Source organism: Artemia sp. Qi Xiang Cuo, chromosome 6 (genome assembly GCF_049724085.1).
Source record: "Artemia sp. Qi Xiang Cuo chromosome 6, ASM4972408v1, whole genome shotgun sequence".
NCBI lineage: Eukaryota > Metazoa > Arthropoda > Branchiopoda > Anostraca > Artemiidae > Artemia > Artemia sp. Qi Xiang Cuo.
In genome coordinates this window covers 62,594,445-62,613,159 of record NC_142799.1, presented here as the reverse complement: position 1 = coordinate 62,613,159, position 18,715 = coordinate 62,594,445, and the positions used below count along the sequence as shown (strand labels likewise).

The 18,715-nt window shown below is 30.7% G+C and overlaps 1 protein-coding gene across 2 annotated transcripts in view; it reads left to right on the top strand.

Annotated features, from left to right (window-relative positions):
- The window catches only part of LOC148951487 (bumetanide-sensitive sodium-(potassium)-chloride cotransporter-like), a 199,734-nt gene that overhangs the window by 140,564 nt on the left and 40,455 nt on the right, over positions 1-18,715 (top strand). For both annotated transcript variants that reach the window (XM_089090907.1, XM_089090906.1), the window contains 5 exons: positions 1,197-1,318; positions 4,758-4,893; positions 8,896-9,107; positions 15,852-16,093; positions 17,999-18,177. In XM_089090907.1, the coding sequence (XP_088947033.1) occupies positions 1,197-1,318; positions 4,758-4,893; positions 8,896-9,107; positions 15,852-16,093; positions 17,999-18,177 (891 nt within the window). The remainder of the gene's footprint in view (positions 1-1,196; positions 1,319-4,757; positions 4,894-8,895; positions 9,108-15,851; positions 16,094-17,998; positions 18,178-18,715) is intronic.

Below are 18,715 nucleotides of genomic sequence, written 5' to 3'. Positions count from 1 at the left end.
TGCCAAGAAGATCTAAGTTTTGATTGGAGTGAGGGGCAGCAGAAAACCGTAAGAAACTATGCAAAGAGGTCATCAAAATGACATGTCAGAGGCATCTTGGTAACGACAGATGAGAATTGGGCTAAAGGTTTAGGAATGTCTGTGGGGGGAGGGGAGGAGTCAAGGGGCATTCACGATTTGTGCTTAGAGGGAGGAGATCTGGGAGTAAAAACGTGCAAGTCTTCAACCCACTTCAACGTTTTTGAACTATTAGTCCATGTGGAACTTTGAACATATTTGCCTTCAAGTAGTGAAGTGAATCAAAAGACAGTATATCCACTCAGGCTATCAAAAAGCCTATTTATTGAATCCTGGGAAGGATTTGGGGAATGGAGCTAGAACTTTAGAGAACAATGTTGTGAAGGCAAGGGGACTCAACATGTTATGTTGATGAAAGGGATTAGGGTACAAAACGTTTTGGTCTCCCATGGTGGTGTTTGTTCGAAAGGGACCGACAATCTTTCGCGAAAGCTTGAAACTTATATCCGTAAGCTACTCTGATCAAAGGATCGCTTATACACTGAAGTAACTTTGAAAAAAATTGTTTCTCCCGAGAATGTGCCTCCTTTTTTTTACTGCCAAAGACTAATACTTTTTCTTCAACCCAGTTACTTGACTTTAAATGTTTTTGGTCATTCCAGACCAAAACACAAAAAGACTTGATATGCAGAAAATGGGACCTTATATTTCGTCCCTCAAATCAGCTTCAAAGTGACATTTATAAGTTTCTTGGCCGTCTGGGTCCCTGTGCAAAAAAAAATTGAAATTAATTTTGACTGCATTGGTTTTTGACGCCCCGAAATGGGTCAAAAATTTTGTTCGTCTTTTATAGACGGGAAAAATATTTTCTGGTGCATTCAATCGTACTAAATGGGAAGTTCGGGGAAAGTTATGACCATGGAAAATCTTTCATAATTCTTAAAAATCGAATGATGTTTCTATAGAAAAGCTGATTAATAAATAACCATCGGTACAGTACATGATGTATTCAACACGGACGTAGCTAGAGATTTTTCAAGGGGAAGGGGGGTTAACCGGATATCTAGTTTTTTAGGAGGGGGGAGATTTACCATCCTTGTTTGGGAACCGTGATAATTAAAACAACATTATCTTATTAATACTGCTATTTCTCGTTCCCTCATTTTTCTTCTTTCTAGGTGAATTAAATGCAATTGCTCCGTTGATTTCAAACTTCTTCTTAGCTGCTTATGCCTTGATTAACTTTTCTACATTCCATGTGACACTCGTTAAGCCTGTTGGCTGGAGGCCAACTTTTAGGGTAAGCTTTTAGTTTCCTCGAAAATGCGCTATTATGGTCTTAGATAGACCTTTTTGGAGACTCAACAAATCTCCGCAGTTAGGTTTTGTAATGGCGGGTTTTCGTCTTCTAATTTCTTTTTTTTACACGTCAAGATGGGGTTGGCAGAGCGGATCTTCCCGCTAAAAAAAAAAAATAATATAAAAAATTGAGCATTACTGGTGCTACGAATGACGGCTCTAACACCACAGATAAAGATTGGTTCAACACTCCCCCTACTTATTAAAGTCTAAAGTAAAACAATAAGTTTTTCAGTTTTATGTTAATGTTTCTATACTAATTGTAGCGCTTGAGCTCCCCATCTTCTGAAAGGGACGTTGAAATGGTTTATTTGATTTCGGGACTTATGATATAAAAGATAACCTAGAAGCAGAGGTAGCGGCTGAAAGGAAAATTACGTGAAATTCAAAAAAAGAAGAGAAATTTCAAATAAATGTAAAAACATAACATTAAAGAACTTTATATGATAATAATATTTGTTTGTGTGTTGCTCCGGGGGCTGTTGAAATTTATAGGGGACATTGAGGACAGTATATTTTAAGTGCAAAGAAAATAAACTTAAATCTTAAAAGGACAAACAATACTTTTAACAATCTAAAGAAACTCCTAGTTAGCAAAAAAAAAATTTTTTTCTTTTGAAACGGGATATTACCCGTTATCTAATCTATTGTTTTTACTTTTTGCTTGTATTTCTAGCAATACTGGTAAGTTCGAAAACATTGGTAATACACGACATTTTATTTTATATTTGTTTCTTTTATTTTTTCTATTTCTCTATTTTCTATGTTTTTATGTATTTGAGTATGAAGGATGTCATGTAGCTCAGTTAGCCATATTGGCTTCTAAAATAATTATATAGTAATTAATGGCCAGTGTGTTTTCTGTCATTTTAAGTTATTATTTTTTGTTTATCTTCTAAAATTCTGCTGTTTCTTCTGTGTGGTTCAACCTTATGTAAATCTGTTTGTGTATGAATCTTCTTCAACTTTGCTACCTGTATGTCTATGCTTTTCTGACTTTTTAAAGAGACAGAACACAGTTGTTCCAAAATAAGTTTTGAATGGGTTATGTGAAATTGGTCCGAACGTCGATTCCAAGTACTACAGAATCTTTGTTTTTTGTCAGAGTTTTCTCTCAGTTTTCTGTCAGTCAGTTTTTGCCAAAGTTTTCTGTCAGATACATCGGCCTTGAAAATCTCAACAGGCTTCCGGTAGAAGTAAAGATGACCCTACATGAATTCCGTGCGTTTTCGCCAAGGATCTGCTTTAGCCAATATTGCAGAGATTGATTAAGTTGCTGATTTTAAATTAAAAAGTATTATAAGAGTAATTCTTCAGTAAAGCAGGAGTACTTGCAGAAAATATTTTGACTCCAAACCTCCTTTTCGGCGTAATACTTTAAATTAGGCATTTCTTATTACTAAGACCACACTGCCATTTGTTCGCCAAACCTTGTCGTGTTTTTTTTTTTACTGGCTTTGAATCTCACGCATCATAACTGGATCAGGCGGAATTTAACTCGTTCTCTTTATTGGCCGAAAATTTCACTCAGAAGTTTTAAAATTGTTTAGGTATTAAAAAGTAGGGGAAAAGTGGTTGGCTTACGAAAATACGTCACCGATGTAAACCAATGAAAACGAAGCACACTACGTTGGGATTACGGGAAAGTAATCTTTTTGTTTCTCATTGGTAATTCTATGACACCAGAATTTAGTTGGGGCCTTAATTATTGTGGTAATAAATGCATTAATAGCCAAACAATTGACATGGCCTTGTGCTATGAAATACAAAGTATAATAAAATGTTCAATGACAGAAAATCATAATTAAAGTATTAATTTCCGAGACATCTGCAATTATGTTCCTCGTAGTTGATAAATTTTTTATTAGCAGAACTGTCACCATACACATGAGATCGTGGAATACATGAAATTTATTATATATATATATATATATATATATATATATATATATATATATATATATATATATATATATATATATATATATATATATATATATATATATATAGTATATATTATTATTATATGTATTATTATATATTATTTTATATGAGAGTATATATGAGAGTATAGTTTGTTTTTGAGAGTATAGGGTTGAACTGCTAAAAAGTTGCAACTTCAGAACTCTATTAAGCTTATTTTTGAGAGTATAGGGTTGAGCTGCTGTAAAGTTACAACTTCAGAACTCTATTAAGCTTATTTTTGAGAGTATAGGGTTGAGCTGCTGTAAAGTTGCAACTTCAGAACTCTATTAAGCTTATTTTTGAGAGTATAGGGTTGAGCTGCTGTAAAGTTGCAACTTCAGAACTCTAAGCTTATTTTTGAGAGTATAGGGTTGAGCTGCTGTAAAGTTGCAACTTCAGAACTCCATTAAGCTTATTTTTGAGAGTTTAGGGTTGAGCTGCTGCAAAGTTGCAACTTCAGGATACGATCCGTCAGTTTTGTTTAATTTTTCTATTTAATTTTATATTTATTCAAAAGTTCTGTATGTGCATTCAAGTATTCTCTTATTTATTTTCATAATCCGATTTGAATAGATAAATCATTAAGTCATTTTTTTTCTACATAGGGTTTTTGGTGAGAAAGAAAAATACAGAACCGGTTTTTACCATCGAGTGCAAAATAGTTTTATTAGTAGTCTATTTTACGAAGTCAGGGACGTATTCGAGGGGCCCTCGGGGCCTGAACTCTTCCTCCGAAATGAAATTTTATCTGAATTTTTGGATAGTTCTTATTCAAATTATCAGATTTTTCTATTACCAAACCACCTCTCGGAAAATTCATACATGCGTGTCAAATTAGTAACCCAAGTATACAATCGCTTCAGAGTATTTTTGATGCCTAAACACATAAGCAAACACCAAAAATTATTGAATTTTTGCTCTACCTGCTGATTGATAGATTGAAATTCAAACTAGCAGTTAATTTAATTTTATATTCATTCATTTATTTCTAATTGGAGCTGACCAGATGTTCCTCTGAAAGGGTCAAATTTGACTTCAATGGTCTTTATACGTATTTTACCTCTTTCATTGCCAATTGGAAATTACTGAACATTATATAATACAAATTTTATTTTTATAATTACATAACAAAATAGATTAGACATAATAAAATAGGAAATTACATAATAAAATAGTGCTAAAAAAGCACTGTCGTGCAACAGGTGGCAACCCTGCTGCTCACCCACCAATTCAAGCATTTTTATGAATTGGTGGTATTGCTTATACAGTGTTGATTGTTGGTTGATTGTCATTGACGACAAAAGCTGGCTGATTGTTTCCTTCTTTTCTTTTCTTTTTTATTTAATTATGGATTATAAATAAATTGCATTTTAAACTTAAAATCACATTTTAAGTTTCGTTTTAATTTTTTTCAGTATTACAAAGGATGGATAAGTCTTCTTGGGACTGTTTTATGTGTTGCAGTGATGTTTTTAATGAATTGGCCCACAGCGCTTATTACATTTGGCTGTCTCCTCTGTCTTTACCTCCTCATTGTTTACAGAAAACCAGGTAATTCTACAATTCTCTCTAGCTGTGTTCTACGTCAAAATACTACTACTACTACTACTACTAGCAACTCACCGCAGCACCAAGCCACCTGAGGCCACCACAGCTACGCACGCTCCTCCTCCATCCCAATCTATTCAAAGCCTCTCTTTTTACACCCAACCACGAAGTTCCCATTTCCTTTAAATCTTTCTTTATGACGTCCTCCCACCCCAGACGGGGACGACCTGCTTTCCGTTTAGACCTAGATGGTTGGCCAAAAAGAACAATCTTCGGAAATTTGTCATCCTTCATCCGCACAGCGTGCCCTAGCCGCCTCAACCTTTCTTTCATTATAGCCCTAGAGAGCGGTATTGAACCACACTTTTCGTATACCCTATTGTTCGAAATACGGTCAGTCAGCCGGGTACCCAGAACAATCCTTAAGCAATTTCTCTGGAAAAAATCTTCATCAAATCTTCATCCGCTTTTCGGAGCGTCCATGCTTCATAGCCATATATTTCAATTAATAAGTCAAAATCTAACTGCAAATGAATATTCTTGTTTTTGGTCTTTTGCTGCATACTTGAGCAGAGTGTCCTCTCAACAGGTTAAACAAGATGATATTAGGCTATGGCAGACACGAATAAAAATATTTTTAAGGGGGGAGGGGTAATAGTAATATTCAGGGTGAGGGGGTAATAATGAAAAAAAAAACACTTGACACTATGAATAAGAAGTGCCTATATATTCAAGAAAACATAATATTTGGCGGGGGAAGGTTGGCCCCAAAACCTCCCTGCGTACGTCTCTGGGCCGTTGCACATACCCACTTCTTCATAATGAATTTACGCGCAGCAAGTTGAATCAGCAGTACACACATTAAAAAAGAGAAAAAATTAGAGGGAAAAGCAGAAGAAGGAGAAGAAGAAGAAAAATAAATACTGTATACCAGCAATCCCCTCTCATCCTGTGGTACGACTAAAATTTTTTATTTAAATAAGGAAACCGTCTCAGAACAACTAATGCTGCCTGGAAGGTTGTGCTAGAGGCTTCCATATGGTAAAAATATAGCCAATCCTCACTTTATTCCTTATTTCATATACTAGCCTATGCTCAGTTCTATTGTCGACAAGATCTACCTGACTAAGTTTTAAAAACTTAAAAAAATATATTTAACTAGTTTTGACTGGCAAAAAAAATGAATGACATTTCACAGATTTATTATTTTTATAAATGTACTAGCTTACCCGTCGCGCGTTGCTGTGATCTAAAAAGAAATTCAAGGAAAATCCTTCTCCCCGGAAAACATTCCCATGCAGAAAATTTCCCCTCCACGTGGAAAATCTCCCCCGCAGAAAATTTCCCCTGTGTAGTAATAGCGATAATACTTTTTAATGAAAATTCCCTTCCTGGGATTTTTTTTCAAGCAATTGATGAAATTGATAAGCTCCCTCGGGAAATCCCCTCCCCTTGTGGGAAAATCTTCCACGGAAAATTCCCCTCCATAGCGAAAAATTCTCTCGAAGAAAAAATCCCCCTCGCGGAAAAATTTCCCCTGCAAAAAATTCTCCCCCACAATTTCCTCCTGGAAAATTTTCCCCATATTTAAATAACGATCGAATTTTTAAATTTAACAGGTTTATTAATTTACCCGTCGGGTATTGGTGGATGATAATTAATCTCGAAATAATGTCAATAATATGACATTTGAACGGAAGGAAATGTCAAGTGTTCAGTGTCTCTATTTCCAGTCACCGTGAAAAGTATTAAGAGGGCCTTGGCGGGGGTGGAGGGGGGGGGTGGTTATGCTTGGCCTAAGACCTTCGCAAGAGCGTTTCCAACAACCTCTTAAAGTTTATTGGCGATCTCATGAACTGTATTGTAATACATACCATACAGTTATGTGAACATTGTAGTAATGTGTGTCTCTTTTGTTTGCATTACTACACTGTTAATCCGATCGCCAAGAAACTTTCAAATGCAGGTGAATGCCCTCTTGCGAAGATTTTAGGTATAAATATCCCCCCCCCCCATGGGCCTTAGTACTTTTCAAGCAGGCTTGTATTAGAAACCCTGAACGCAAATACTTGATAGTGGAGGAGAAAATTTTCTGGAGAGGAATTTTCCCCGGGCAATTTTTTTAACACTTTAAATTTAAAAATGTGATTATTATTAATACGCGGGCTGGGGGAGACTTTTCCAAGGGAAAAATTTCAAAGTATTTGTATGGACTTAGTGAAAGTAGCTTCCAAATTATTATGTATTGTTTGACGGCATTTTATATTTTAAACATATATATATATATATATATATATATATATATATATATATATATATATATATATATATATATATATATATATATATATATATATATATATATATATATATATATATATATATATATATATATATATATATATATATATATATATATATATATATATATATATATATATATATATATATATATATATATATATATATATATATATATATATATATATATATATATATATAATAATAATAATAATAATAATAATAATAATAATAATAATATATATAAATAATACATATATATATATATATATATATATATATATATATATATATATATATATATATATATATATATATATATATATATATATATATATATATATATATATATATATATATATATATATATATATATATATATATATATATATATATATATATATATATATGGCCCCTGCCCCTTCCCTTAAGTCTCGAAATTTTTACGATATTCCCTGTAACAACTTCCATATAATTTATTTATTTTCGTCTTTTTTATTTCCCCCCCCCTCCAAAATAAAATTCTACCTATTTACCTGCTTGTGTAACATTCCCATATATAGGACCGAAATATGTGCTATTAATAATGGGCTTTTGAGTTGAATTAAATTTATAAATATATCTAAAGCAAGTCAATTCTTTTTTCTTTTGACATAAGACCAAAATTTGAACATAGGGTGAATAAAAAAAATTACAGTTTCGATTCAGTGTTTTTAAATTCCCCATTCAAAGGAAGAAGAAATGATGAATAATAAAATTTGAAAAATAATTGTAATGCAAAAACACAGTACATTGACAACCAACAACTTATCATCTCCATACTGTAGTAGTGTAGGGTTACGTCCAACTAACAAATTAAATAAAGTTAAACGGCTTTTGTAAAATAAAGAACTAAATAATTATGTTTTTTGTTTTGTAAAGCCAAACCAATATATAGATGATAATTGTGGGGTTTCTAAGAGCACCGTACCGTCATCTTGTCTAGTAATTGATTGCAGCGCAGATTGATATGAAAACAAGAAAAAAAAAAGGAAACTCAGTTTCGAATTAAATAATATTAATAATATTTATTAAGTAATTAATTTCATTATTAATTCGTTTATTAATAATTAGTTCATTCATTATTAATTAATTATTTTATTTTATTGTTTATTTTATCATTAATTTATTTATTTGTTTTATGATTTTATTGTTCATTTATTATTTTATTATTTATTAATTTATTTTAACTATTTTATTATTAATTCATTTAATTACTAATTCATTTATTAATTAATAATAATGAAGGGAGATGCAGGTTCACAGCTCATCAGACTTGCGTATGAGACGTCCATGTTTTATACTATATTAATATTTAAAATTTTGGCCCTGAGAAAGACTAGCCGTGCCAAAGCACAGGGAAATGAAATCTCACATGAATCCTCAGAAGGATTCCCTTTCTGAAGATAGTTTTTTTTGTGTGTTTTACACTAAAAAAAAAAACAAAAAAAAAACATAGTTTTATTCTTCGGAATAAAATAGTGGTTATTTACTGTAAGAACAACAAAGAAGGAAAAAAGACCCACAGTTAAGTAAATTCAACAACGAATTCTCGCAATGGGTCTATACGAGAAAATAAAAATCATTTTCCATAATGGCAGTCTCAGAAGACATGTTGCAAGATAATCCGAATTCCTTTTCTAAGCATCGCCACTATTCTTTCAGATGTAAATTGGGGCTCAAGCACTCAAGCCCAGATATATAAGTCATCGCTTGCCTCTGTCTATCAGTTGGTTTATCTCGAAGAGCATATTAAGAATTACCGACCTCAAATTCTCATTCTCTCTGGAAACCCTCCGTCAAGAAGCCCATTGATTGATTTTGCCAATCTTATCTGTAAAAAACAAGGTTTAATGCTTTGTGGCCATATTACCAAGGTAAGGAACCTTTTTGGGTGTATTTCATTGGCTAGATTCTGAAAGGAGGTGAATTTCCCATCGGTAGCCGGATTTCGCATTTACCTGATGAAAAAATGTCTTGCTACGGGTGAATATTTGTATTTTTCTGATTGGGGTTGGATTGAAAAATCTGTTGCTGCTGTTGGTAAAATTGTAGCTTCCTGATTAGACACCATAAAAAACGTGCTGCTGGTATTCTTTTTTACAGATGTATTTAGAATGTATCTATAAAATAACATACCCACCTGTTTTTAGTTGGGTAAATCGTGTTAAAAGACCAGAGAATTTCGCTTTCAATCTGACAGAACCAGATTTTACATAGCTGTGTCGCTGGGTCGTTCTCGCTAAAAAAGATTGAACGTCTTTTTTTATAACTTTGCTTTAGTCAGCGCTGGGCAAACACAGATGTATTAGGGATCTTTTTCGTGACATTTGCCGCAGCGCCATTTACATCAAATACGTCCAATAAGCCGTTAGTGCTTTCCCAAGTTAATCACCACCTTTTCTGTGTCTGTTAAAGGTATATTTGAAGGAATAAACGGGTAGCTTAGGTATGCCCCGCGTTCAATATACATTATTGCAATCGATTGCAGTACCCTATATTGAACGCGAGGGTAGATTCCTCTTCGAGAAGACATTTTTGATGAATTTGCAACACCGAACAAAGTGGTTATTCAATAACGCTTTCTTAGACGGGTAATCAGAGTGAACCTATATGTTTTTGTTTCTCCTAAAAAATTGTGATGCAAGGAGGGGAAGATCCTTAGAATAAAATGAGTAGTTATACATGAAGAGCAGTTGTGTGAGTAGAAAACGGAGCTAACTGAGAATATCCCATCAACAGACAAACCACGTAGCTTAAAATTGTAAAACGGTTCAACTAAAGCTCATGTACGGTACAACATAAAAGCACGTCAAAATCTTAGCCGGAAAAATAAATAATATATATAAATTTATATAAACATGTATAAATATATGCATATGATATAAATATGCATATTTATATAAAAACATATATTTGTAAATAACTGAATATATATATATATATATATATATATATATATATATATATATATATATATATATATATATATATATATATATATATATATATATATATATATATATATAATATATAAATTTATAGTCAAAGAGGCCTCTTTATGAGCTTTGTTCCGGCAAAATCACGTTCATGTGGAACATATTTATGAAAACAATCTTTCTTTCTCTTCATCTCTCTCGTCCCCCTCCTTCCTTCTGCTTCTCACTATCCCCTCCATCTCTTTCTCCTCCTCTCTCTCGCCTTTCTTCCTCTGTCTGCCGTTCATATAAAATATGCTGCGATCCTTTTTTTTTATTTACTTCTGAATATGTAAGATTGTTTGCATATCAATTTGGTTTTTTATCATCTTCCTAGAAACTTGCTTGCACAACCACCTTAGTATCAACCATAATTAGTTGACATTTTTCATCTTTTTTGCCGTTTTTTACTGTTCGCGCAAGTAATGATGACCATTTTGTGTTGCTCAATAAGTTTTTTATCAAGATAACAAACATTTCTGAATAAATAAACAGGATTTTATTGAAATCTAAATAGTTTGTCTACATTAGACCTTTGCTCAAGCGCTTGGGGAAAATATGTCTAATGTTCTATCCGGTTGAATGTTGAACAGTTTGAAGTATATCATCATAAGAAATGGGTGATTTTAGAAAAATGTTGCCGAAAACTTTCAAGACTGAAAAATCACCCCCTACCACCTTTTTTCTAGACTATATTTCAAGCACAATTTAGTGCTTTATTTTAGCTATATATATTTATATATATTTTTTATAAAAAATATATATATTTATTATATATGTATATGTATAATATTATATATATATAATATTATATATACATATATATATATATATATATATATATATATATATATATATATATATATATATATATATATATATATATATATATATATATATATATATATATATATATATATATATATATATATATATATATATATATATATATATATATATAATATATATATATATATATATATATATATATATATAATATATATATATATATATATATATATATATATATATATATATATATATATATATATATATATATATATATATATATATATATATATATATATATATATATATATATATATATATATATATATATATATATATATATATATATATATATATATATATATATATATATATATATATATATATATATATATATATATATATATATATAATATATATATATATATTTTGTTTATAAAGCTATATATATATTTTAGCTATATTTTTATTGAGGATGACTGAACAGCTTATGGGACTAGAAGGTCTAGTACCCTATTTAAAAAAAGAAAATCTCTTTTCAGTCGGTGTTTTAAAGAAGACAATAATTAAGTTATAATTAATATTCATATTTAAATAGTTAAATTCACTTTAATATTTCTATAATATTTTTAAATATTAAAGAAAAATATAACAGAAAATAATGTTTTTTTGTTCTTTTTAGTATGATAATAGAAGTTCTATTAGATGTTAACAACGTATTTAGCATATTATTATTTTTTAAATCCAAAATTATATATATATATATATATATATATATATATATATATATATATATATATATATATATATATATATATATATATATTTATTATATTTATTATATATATATATATATATATATATATATATATATATATATATATATATATATATATATATATATATATATATATATATATATATATATATATATATATATATATATATATATTTATATATATATATATATATATATATATATATTATATATATATAAATATATATATATATATTTTGTTTATAAAAGCTATATATATATTTTAGCTATATTTTTATTGAGGATGACTGAACAGCTTATGGGACTAGAAGGTCTAGTACCCTATTTAAAAAAAAGAAAATCTCTTTTCAGTCGGTGTTTTAAAGAAGACAATAATTAAGTTATAATTAATATTCATATTTAAATAGTTAAATTCACTTTAATATTTCTATAATATTTTTAAATATTAAAGAAAAATATAACAGAAAATAATGTTTTTTTGTTCTTTTTAGTATGATAATAGAAGTTCTATTAGATGTTAACAACGTATTTAGCATATTATTATTTTTTAAATCCAAAATTATTTTGTGTTTTCTTTCTCAGAGGAGATCGGCATTGATTTCAACCACAATTTAAAGTGTTTAATTCGAATCACAAAAAAAAATGAAAACTATGAAGCCAATCTTGGTAATGAACGACGCGTGCAGAGCATAAAAACAACAAGTAAAACAATAGGAAATTTAGTTGAAACAGTAAAATTGGTTTAAAGATATTTTAAACAATTTGTTTAAACAAATTTGTTGTTTTTATGCAGAGTATAAAAACAACAAGTAAAACAATAGGAAATTTAGTTGAAACAGTAAAATTTGTTTAAACAAATTTTAAACAATTTGTTTAAACAAATTTGTTGTTTTTATGCAGAGTATAAAAACAACAAGTAAAACAATAGGAAATTTAGTTGAAACAGTAAAATTTGCTTAAACAAATTTTAAACAATTTGTTTAAACAAATTTGTTGTTTTTATGCAGAGCATAAAAACAACAAGTAAAACAATAAGAAATTTATTTGAAACAGTAAAATTTGTTTAAACCTTAAATGAATATTTCGGCTCTAAATCTAAGTATCGTTCTCAGCAAACGACTTATATACGTAAAATAAGACACAACAAAATGTGATCTTTAAGACTAAAAAAAAAAAAAATTATTAGAGCAGTCCCAGAATCAATACTTGCGAAGTTCAAAGAGGACTCAAATATTCATCTAAGGTTTAAAGAAATTTCACTAGACTAGATAAGTTCCGTACTATTTTACTTTTTGTTGTTTTTATCATGGAAAGGCAATGTGGTTTTCGTCTTTAATTACGTAAAGAGCAACCCTTGTCACTAGTAACCGAAACTCTAAACAATGGATATTGAAAAACAGCATATACATTGAAAGGATCTGTTTTTTATGCAGATCCAAGTTATGTAAAAATTCATTACACTTGAAGTTGCCACTCAAGAGTTATTAGCAGAAGGAATTTTTCATTAGTTTATAAAAAGGGGAAACGCACCCATTCATAATAAAAACTGTATCATCCAATTTAACATGTCTGAGAACTTTGGAGCCCCCTACCTACGTTTCAAGTCCCCACCTACGAAAATACTAAATATCGTCAGTGGCTTCGAAAAGAATGGTTATAGATGCGTTTTCTTGCTCTGCGATTGTATCGAATAATGGTCATATAATTTTTGAGAATCTTCTTGTTTGAAGGAAAATTGTAAGTTCTATTGCCGTTTTTAAGTCACAGAATACATCGCGCCGAAGCCACTTGCTTATTTCTCCCACTGTGCAGTAAAGTGATAATCGTAGCCCGAATAGTGCCAAAATGTTATCGAGTGAAATTTTTTTAGATATTTTTGCTTTTATTGGTTATTACGGAAGGAGAGGTGTATGCTGGTTGCTAAAACCATGGCTAAAACAAACTCTCCTCTAAAAAAAAACTCCAGGTATGATCTTGCGTCTGGTGCTAGCAAATAAATAGACGGGTAAAATTTGCTTTGATAGCTACCCTTGGTAAGGTTAGCTTGACATTGGTAAGGGACAAACCAGTGCTACCAGGAGCTTCGTTTTCCTCAAATTGTAGGGTGAAGGATTCTCCTTTTCTTTTTTATTTAGACTTTGTAATGTTTTCTTCCTTCATGGGAGGGGGTCTTGCTATTTCAATATGTATGGAAGGGAGGTAGTATAAAACACCAAACTTACCCTGGATAATATTACTTCTATTCAAATGAATGTTATTACGGTTATTACGGAAAGAGAGGTGTATGCTGCTAAAAGAGCATTTATAGAGGTATAGAGCATTTATAGAGGTATAAATGCTAAAATGATTTATGTACCAAGGACACTAAAAATGGAATCGGATTCTTTAAATTAGGCAAGTGAGAACCTACACAGCTATATACGTCTTAAAATATTACAAAGTTCCAGGAACTCAATTTTTAATGAAAAGGACCTCCATATGCAGTTATGTAGTTTTACGCTTATCGGGCGCCAAGTTCGTAAATATGGAACGTGTGTAAAAAATGAGGAGAGAATGAGTGAAAAAAAAATATATCATAGAGCTCTAGAAAGTGAACTTTCCTGATTTCTGTGGCATAAGACAAACATTACCATAAATCTAAGCTATGCATTAGTATCGATATTATAAGAACCGTTCAAGGGGAGAGGGGGGGGGGCAAGCTGGCCAGAAAACCGTGTCTTTTTTTGTGAATGTTTCAGTCAAAGGGGGCATCGTAAATAGTTTTGCCCTGGGTGCCATCAACTCTAAGTCTGGCCCTGGATATTATTAAAACTATTCAAGATTAAACAATGTAAATTACTACTTAAGTGACTTACTTTCAATAGCTTCTTTTTAGAAAGACCAATTAAGCTCCTATTCTGTTATATTTATCTCTTTAGTTCACCATTAACATATCGATTGAATCCTTATTTTCTTCTGATTCATAGAATATAAATTTATTACTTAATTTTTACATATTCTCACAAGATAATATTTGTTGAATAGTTCAATCAATCAATCAATCATTTTATTAATACTAAACTCTATTACAAACGTAAAGAAAAATTATTTGGCCCAAGAAGCTTGGCTTGTTGTGGGCCTTACAACACAATAATAAAGCACTAAAACAATCATAAATATTACTCTAAATTAATAACGTTCTAAATCAATAAGTTCAATAACGATTGTACCAAACTATTTTTTGTTGCGTTGCTTGACAATCACATAAAGATAAATTAGGTGTTGCAACCATTTGGTTGGGCTTGTTTGTAAACAATACCTTTCCGCTTGTTTCTTTCTACTATTCAGTGTGACAACGAAAGAGAGAATTATTCACGTGATAAAAAATCCTAATAATTGTATGACATTCAAAACAAAAATCTTAGAAAATCCTAGTTTTCAGGTACGAATAGACCTAAGATGGAGCCAGAGGGCAAACAATGTTTTAATTTTAATGTCCTTGGTAATTTAGTAGATACCAGATGATATAGAAGACTAATTGCAGCTATCGGTTTTTCTTGTAATTTATAGGTCTTAGAATCAAACCAGGCATGCAGGCAGGAATTTGTTTCGCGAGTATAACTTCGAAGTATAACTTCGAAGAATACAAAAAAAAAGAAAAAGCAAAATGTATAGAAAATATGAGAAATTATAGGGATAATTGTAAAAGTCTTAAATTTCATGAGAGGGGGTTCAAGGGCTCGATTGCCATCTCTGTGTACATGCCGGGCTTAAAGTCCGTGATCGAACATAAACATTTTTTTTTTCACCATATGATTGGCAATCGATCTACTAACATGAAAAGATATTTCTTGGATACGACCTCCCCCACTTAAAAAATCTTCTAACCCCTTTCCTAGACGCTTTGATAGATTGTGCTATGTTTTATTTTAGGATGAAGTCCGTGATCGAACATAAACATTTTTTTTTTCACCGTATGATTGGCAATCGATCTACTAACATGAAAAGATATTTCTTGGATACGACCTCCCCCACTTAAAAAATCTTCTAACCCCTTTCCTAGACGCTTTGATAGATTGTGCTATGTTTTGTTTTAGGATGCCTTAAGTCAAAGACAACGAAGTGACCTTACAACAAATGCCTATGCCTGGCTTAAATCGCACAAAATTAGATCATTTTACGCTGTTATTGATAAAGTAGAGTTCAGTGCTGGTGTTCGGGTACTTATCCAATCCACTGGTTTGGGGAAAATGAGGCCAAATATTTTGATGATGGGTTACAAGTCAAGTTGGAGAACAAAAACTGCTGATGAGTTGAATGAATATTTTTGGGCTATTCAGTAAGTATACTCTCTTCACCCTTTTATATAGTCTTATATGTGATATTTTGGTCAGGGCCGTATTCAAAAAGGGACATTTCTGATCCTGAACCCCCCCTCGAATTATAACTCCGAATCTTAAATTAGTCTTAAAAATGTAGACTAACAAACCCTTATTTGGGACAGTTAGATAAAGTTCGTCTTTTAGTATACCCCATCCCCCTGAAAGAATCTTCTGGTCCCCCCTCCCCCTTGACAAAGATTCTTGGATACGTCCATGATTTTGGGTGGCAATTGGCTAAGGTTTCTTCTATGTTTACCTTTTTAAGTTCGAACAGCACAGCCCAGAAAAATCTTTGGACGACCCAATAGGTATAATTGTTTTTCATCATGTTCATTTGTTGTTTTATTAAGTTTATAAAACAACAAATTATAAAACAGCATATTAATTTTTTATTAATTTGTTATACATGTTGTTTTTTTATGTTGTTTGGAGGGAAGGGGGCTTACAAGAAACTTTTTAAAACGCGTAAAGAAAATTTTTTATATGCATTTTTATTACGTTTTTAGGAGTCGGACAAACATTTGGGGGGGGGGAGGATCTAAATTTTTATAATTTGGTAAATACTATTAATATTATATAATATTATTATTATAATACTATCATTATATTAATTTTAAATATATTTCTTAATTTAATAATATATAACTAAATTTTTATAATTTAAATTTGTCTAAATTTTAAATCTTTATGTCATATTCAACACTTGCATCGAACGGTACAACTAAAAGAAAACACCCGAGATTTTAAATAAAGTCTTTCAAAGGTTGTAAATCTTAAGAATCTTGAAAAAAGTTTGAAATCTTTAAAAATTTTAAAATAAAATAAAAAAGTCTCTAAAATATCATTAAGGGAATGGCCGGTATTTTGTTTTAAATCTAAAATATATTTTTGTTTGTTGCGTGATTCCTTACAAATTGTTTACTTTTTATATTGACCTTTAAATTATCTTGTTTATGAAAGACATAAACTTCCCTTTTCTGTCTGCATTAGCTATATTAGTAACCAATAGAGAAGCTGGTATGTTCTTTTTTTCTTTCTATCTTCTGAAAATCAACATTTTTTTCATAAAAGATGCACACTCGTAGAGTTGTAATGTTGGTTATTAATAATTTTGGTAGTCCTTTTGTAATGCTCAAAATAGATTATTGCAAATCATTTTTTTGCACTGAAAAAAGATAACTTACAAGTATGTTTTTAATTACAAGTAAGACAGAGAGTGAATGGAAGTAAAAAAAAAAAAAAAACAGAGACTGAGATAAATATAAATAGTTTCCACTAACGTCTTGTTTATTTTTCAAATGTTCATTCAGCTCCAAAAATAGAAGAAGAAATTAGTGCTAAAAATAAAGTGAACTGTGACCTTTTGAGCTGTGAATTTTTTTCACAGCTCATAAAAAAACAATCTAATGGTGAAATTCAATCAGTCTATGCATACTATAAAGTTAATCAGAGGTATAGAGTTAATCAGACATATTGGTGTACAAAGTTACCAGAGAACCAATATTTTGATATGATCATTTATTTTTTCTTCTGAGATAGTTTCTTCTTTTTCTTCTGAGACGTATAATGATCTTTCGTCTTTTCTCTCTCTCTCTCTCTCTCTCTCTCTCTCTCTCTCTCTCTCTCTCTCTCTCTCTCTCTCTCTCTCTCTCTCTCTCTCTCTCTCTCTCTCTCTCTCTCTCTCTCTCTCTCTCTCTCTGAAATTTGAATTAAAAAAATTGGCTTTTTCCAATCCTATGCTGAATCTACTCACCTTCCGCCAAATCCAATGTGATCCTTGTAAATTTCAATATACATATGTTTAAAATTTGATTTATTTAAATTTAATCGTCTTTTCTTTAAATTGACTTTCTATTTTGCAGCGCTGCATTTGATAACCATATTTCTGTAGTTATTCTTCGATCACCTCAAGGGTTGGACTACTCCGACCATGTCAAATTTTTGGATCCAGTTCAGGTTAATAAAGAAGAAAGAATTGTGGAATCACCATCTACCGACGATATGGAAGATTTTTCAACATTTTCAGTTACCTCACAACAAGGTATTATACCTTTTCTTTGCCCTTATTTTCTTCTTCTTTTGATAATTTACGATTAGTATCAGCAAAGTGGCATCAGCAAAGACTTGACAATCAATGACCATAGAGGGTTGAAATGGCATAGAGAGTTGAATGGCCATAGAGCAAAGTGGCATCAGCCAAGACTTGACAATCTATGGCCCTTTTGCAAAAGGGCCATAGAGGGTGAAGTTTTTAAACGGAAATGGAAATCACAACCGATTTTTTATTTATATCCTTGTCATTTTTAATGTTAGAATAAAATCTTTCCTCCCCCCTCCTACCCAAAACAATAAAATACAACAGTGGTTCTCAACCTATGGCACGCGGAAGCATATGAGGGGTGTACCCGAAAAAATGTTAGTAATGGTGGAAAAATCACAATGTGATTAATCAATGTTCTTTTTCTTAAATTTTTCGTTTAAAAAAGAATTTTAGTTGGATTTAATCTTGTTTTATAACATTATGAATATACTCAGCTTTCATCCATGTTTTGTATTTTATTTGTATCTTTAAAGCTCAG